We start from the raw sequence: 5542 nt of genomic DNA, 5'->3' as shown, positions 1-5542 counted from the left end.
ACTGACCAATCAGTGATTTATTTACCAACCAATCAGAGCAACACATTGCCATACAGAACATCCCACAGCAGATGGGTAGGGCCTGGTCAAGGGAGGAGGGCAGATCAAATGGAGCAGGAGAGGATGGAGTGTTGAGAGCAGAATGTGATGTCATAATCAGGGTGGGTGGGGTCAGGAGGGAAGGGTCAGCAGGAGAATAGACCAGAGGTGGAGACAGAAGATGGCAAAGAGCCAAGGGAGGAAGAAACCATAGGTAGGAGGAAAAAGGGAGAGGAAGAAGGTGGAATGTGGGAGAGATTAGACACACAAGACAGAGGAAGATAATGGGAATAAAGAACAGAGAGGAGGGACTAAAAGGAGGCAAGTAGGGAAGAGTGTAGAGGTCTAAGAACAGAGGGAGAAGTGGACAGGAGGGCTGAGGGAAGAGGACAGGCAGAGGAGATCAGAGGGAGGAAAGGCAGAGGTGGGTAGATGGAAAAGGCTGGAGGAGGAGGTGACTAGAAGGAGGTGGTCCTAATAGGTTGGCATATGTAGGAAGTTTTGTGAAGGGAGATGTATGCACATCAAAGGGAGGAGAGGTGAGATGGGTGTAGACAGAGAAGGAGGGGTGTTCCGGGAGGAGAGAATGGATGAGCACAGAGAGGCCATGGCAAAAGGAGGAGAACAGCAAGGAGTGCAGAGAGCAGAATGTAATGTCAAATCAGGGTGGGTGGAGTCAGGAGGAAAAGGTACAGAGGTGGAGAGTGCAGAGGTATGATGTGGAAGGAAGAAACCTCAGGTAGGAGGGGGAAGGAGGGCAGTAGGGGGTCGAAAGATATCATAGGGTGAAGGAGAAAGATGAAGGGCATAGAGGCTAGAGCTAAGGGAATAAGGGGTATTAGAGGGAGGAGTGTGGAGGTCCAAGGAAATAGATGGAGGAGTGGACAGGAGGGCTGGGGGAAGATGCAGAGGGAGGAAGAGAGAGCATGGGTAGAATGAAAATGTTGGAGGGAGGAGGCCAGAAGAGGTTGGAGTGTGCAGCAAATTGTATGAAAGGAGAACATCAAAGGGAAGAGGCAAAATACATGAAGGGCAGAGCCCAGGGGGAGGAAGAATGTCCAGGGAGGAGAGGATGGATGAGAGGGAAGGAAAGGGAGGAATGCAGAAAGCAGAGTGGGATGCCATAATCAGGGTCGATGGAGTCAGGAAGGAAGGGTCCGCAGGAGAACAGAGGGAGATCAGTCCAGAGGTGGATAGAGCAGAGGGTAGAGGGCAGGGAGCTAAAGAAGGAAAAAAACCACAGGTAGGAGGGAAAGAAGGTCAGTAGGGGAGAGAAAGAAGGTAGAGTGTGGTAGAGATCAGAGGGTGAAGACGAAAGCAGAGCAAAGGGCACAGAGAAAAAAGAAGAGGGCGTCGGTGGTGGTGGTGGAGGAGGAGGAGAAGGAGGAGGAGGAGGAGGAGGAGGAGGAGGAGGAGGAGGAGGAGGAGAGTGAGAACTACAGTGGAGGCTTGAGGAAGTGGGGCAAAAGCAAGAGGTGCCAAGAAGTATGGGAATAATAGAGAGAGGAGAGCAGAGAGGAGTATGGAGGTCTAAGAACAAAAGAGAGCTCACAAACTAGGTGATGGAGGAGGAGAGTTGACGCAAGAGATGATGGAGTTCAGAGTGTGGTAGCATGTCAGGGAGGGTAGAGTCGGGAAGGTGGTATCAGGAGGAGTGAGGCAGATATACAGGGGGGACAGTACAGTAAAGTCCAGAGGAAGAGAGAAAGAAGAGGTAGGAGGGAAGGCAGCAGTAGAAGGGTGGATAGAAGGTGCAGTTTGGGAGGGAAGAGAGGAGGGCAAGTGGCATCGAGAAGAAAAGCTGGAGGAGGAATGCAAAGGAGACAAGACAGGAATGTAGAGGGGGAAATGGAGGTAAAGGGCACAGGAGATTCAAGGGTGTGAAAGGGAAATGGAAAAAAAGTGAAGTATGGTGGTCTAAGAATAGACGGAGGAGTGGACAGATCAGAGGGAGGAGGTCAGAGGAGGTTGGAAGTGGGGAAAATTGTGTGAAGGGAGATGGAGATCAAAAGGGGGAGAAAGAACAGGGATGGAGTAGGAGAGCAGGAGGAGGGCAGAGGACTTTTGAAGAGGAGAGAATTGGGTTGAAAGAGGAGAGGAGAGGAGAGGAGGGGAGGGGAGGGGAGGAGAGGGGAGAAGAGGAGAGGAAAGGAGGAGAGAGAGAGGAGAGGAGAGGAGGGGAGGAGAGGAAAGGAGGAGAGGGAGAGGAGAGGAGGGGAGGGGAGGGGGAGGAGGGGAGGGGGGAGGGGAGGGAGAGAGGGGAGGGGGAGGGGGAGGGGGAGGGGAGAGGAGAGAAGAGAGAGGAGAGGAGAGGAGAGGAGAGAGAGGAGAGGAGAGGAAAGGGGAGTCTGGAGGGTAGGGAGAAGAGGGAGGAGGGCAGTTTTTGGAGGAGGATAGAGGGCTGATTGCAAAGGACACATGGTAGCAGGAAGAAAGCAAGGAGTGAGGAGTCACAAGAGTAGAAAGTGATGTTGTAAGTGCAGAGGGTAGAGTTATGAAGGTGGAGTTAGGAAGAGAATAAAGGGGGTTAGGGACAGAGAACTGGGGGGGCAGAGGACAGAAGAAACAAAGAAGGAGGAGGTATTGAGAGCAGAAAGGTGTTGAGAGCAGAAAGGTGAGGAAGTAGTCAGAGGGAGAAGCAAGTTAGGGAACAGGTAAGGGAGGACGGTAGAAGGCAGCCAGCTTTAAGAGGGTAGATTAAAGATGAGATCAGAGGGAGGATGTTAGGAGAGAGGAGGCTAGATGTGAGACGGAGGGCAGTTGGGCATGGCAATGATGTAGCAATACATTGTCTCATGGCCTGTTCAAAGAAAGGAATCTGATAAAATAGTTTGCTTATCCTGTAACTGCCGACAACCTGAAGGTGAGGAGCTGGTGCCTTTACATCTCCAAAGGCTTGGTGATGATCAGATGTTGGAAAAGCTTAAAATTGCATTTAACAACCTGGAATGGACTGATAAGAGGGATGGATGCTTGAAGCAGGAATACAGAAGTGGCTTTCTATACTTTACTTCTTTAGTAACACAAATCTAACATTTTGCTTAATGAAGAAAAGTTTAAACAATGTATAAATCAATCAGGGACAATTACTAAAAGTAAAAATGAGTTCATCTATGTAATTCTATCATCATTAAACAAAATAGTGAGACGAGTAAATGATCTTGATAAATTCATTGAAGACTTATTTGGAAAACTAGATAAAGGGATTCATAGCATCTCTTCTAAACTTAAGATTTTTACAAGAAAATATAATCCAGCTAACTAATACTATTACTTATAAAATTCCAAATGAAGTATTATTCATGCAAGTGTGGAAATCAAGGAAGACTTTTCCAAATATAACTATTGAAACACAGCAAGTATACTCCTGTACATCATTACCTATTAATATCTTTGAAAGAAACAATGCTAATATAGTAATACCACTTCTTACAGTGCCTTCGTACCACCAAAGTGATATGGAAGACTCAAGTTCTTCTGATGGTTCATTCAACCCATTTTTATATTGTTCGAAATTTGTAAAAGAAAACATACAAACAAGTGAGAAACACTTACAGGACAAGAATCTAGACCACGACAGTGAATCAAAAGATATGCTACAATGTCAACTGGTGAAAGAACTTATCTCTGTGGATCACATTCGAAGCTCTGGTAGTGCAGTATCTCATTCATATTTAGATCAATCGGAAGGTAGATCTTCATTCTACATTTTTCCACTGAATAAGAGAAAACCTCAAGAAAAATCTGCAGTGAACATCTTATCTGGTGAGAAAAAATGTCTACATTACAATATTGAGCATATGAACAATTCACGTCATCGTGTCCTTTATGGAACTGGTAAGGGGGAAGTGGTGCTCAGCCAGCCACTACCTCTAACTGATTATACAACAGATGTATTTGTCAACCCTCTAGCACCAGAAGCACCACCGTTACCATCTGATTGGCTGATCCAACTTACCAGTTCTAAAGGGCCATCTGCTCCTAGAGTTGTAAGCTCCATAAGCTCACCAGAAACATCTCCATTACTTGTTTTGGAAACTACAACTGCAACAACATCTGCTTGCTTAAAAACCACTTCTAAAATAGATCTAAAGATGTCACCTGAATTCACTTCAACACCAGAATCTCTTGAATGTTTTGAACTGCAACCAGATGATCTAAGTCCAAGGAGTCAAGATCAGATGATCCCTCCACATTTATATCCATCAGTAACTTCACTAAGTAGTAAGTCATGGGATTCAGTTGTGGATGTTATTGACCACACTTTAGCTGTACAACTACAACAATGTTCTACTTATCAGTTCATAAAGTCTTTTCCACAATCACTGAAATCTGTAAAATCATCACCAGTATCTCCATCAAAATCAAGAGCTGCATGTAGACCACTACCACAAAAACAAGTCCACAATACATCAGGGTCGTCAAGTGTCCAATTATCAAGATCTTCCAGGGTATCACATCATTCTCTTTCATTATCTGCCTCATCAAGCCCCCAAACACAAATTTCTTCAAATCTGTCACTGTCACCAAAACGTTCGGTGAGCCACTTAACAAAACTTATCGAAGCACAGTCAAGATCACCCATGACGTATTCACCACAATCAAAACTATCATGTTTCACCTCAACAAAAGTTACCACTCTACAGTCAACATTGTCTTCTCTGAAATCTACATCCATTTCAAGCCGTAGAGCTCTAGCAATAAGTCAGTATGCAATAGTGCCACCATATGCCGATGTAAAGCAAAATCCTCCATCAATCCTGCCTATATTGAGCAAAGCAAGGAAAGCGTTGATGGAAGCAATAAGAAAAGGCATTCAACTACATAAAACTCGAGAAAATATACCAAAAGGTGAAACCGAGTTTCCTGAAAATGAAGCAGATATCATCCGGATCCGTCGTAAAGCTATGGGGTATAATTCAGGAAAATCAGATAGTGAGACTGACTGGGTTGAATAAACAAACAAACCCATCAGAAGTAAAAACGAATATGTACTGTATTGTTCTATTACATCTAAGTCATTTCTAATGTTTTAATTTTTCCCCGAGAATTACCTACCCTAAAACTGTACACACAAACACACAGAGTATACAAAGCTTTAATTGTTAAAATAATGAATTTTGTGTAAAAATTATCAAGAAAATAATGTGTGTGTGTGTGTGTGTGTGTCTCTTCTATCATTAAAACAGTCTATTCTGTGGCACAGTATTGGCAGTTAAGGTCCAGGCATATATCTTTAATGGCTGAGTCAAAACTATTTGGAAATTTCATCTACGTAGCAGCCTTTTATGGGTATTCATGGCTGCTGTGTTCATGATTACAACAGTGTCTTAGTTACTGTTGTATTGTTGTGAAGAGACACCATGAGCAAGGCAATTTATAGAAGTAGCAGTTAGTTGGGGAGTTGCTTACAGTTTCAGGTGAGTTCATGACCATCATGGTAAGGAGTATAGCATCAAGCATGTAGGCATGGAACAGTAGCTGAGAGCTTACATCTGATCCA

General features: G+C 44.6%; 1 protein-coding gene across 1 annotated transcript; it reads left to right on the top strand.

The window, feature by feature from the left end:
* Window positions 1–583: 583 nt before the first annotated feature.
* On the top strand, window positions 584–4997 carry LOC128116877 (uncharacterized). The gene is given in 4 exon segments (XM_052748515.1): window positions 584–728; window positions 3120–3274; window positions 3276–4310; window positions 4350–4997. Coding segments are annotated over 4 exon segments (1983 nt in total).
* The last annotated feature ends 545 nt before the right edge of the window (window positions 4998–5542 follow it).

The sequence above is a fragment of the Peromyscus californicus genome, unplaced genomic scaffold (assembly GCF_007827085.1).
Source record: "Peromyscus californicus insignis strain IS unplaced genomic scaffold, ASM782708v3 Scaffold_10__1_contigs__length_136768540, whole genome shotgun sequence".
Classification (NCBI taxonomy): Eukaryota; Metazoa; Chordata; class Mammalia; order Rodentia; family Cricetidae; genus Peromyscus; species Peromyscus californicus.
This window is presented reverse-complemented; position numbering and strand designations above follow the sequence as displayed.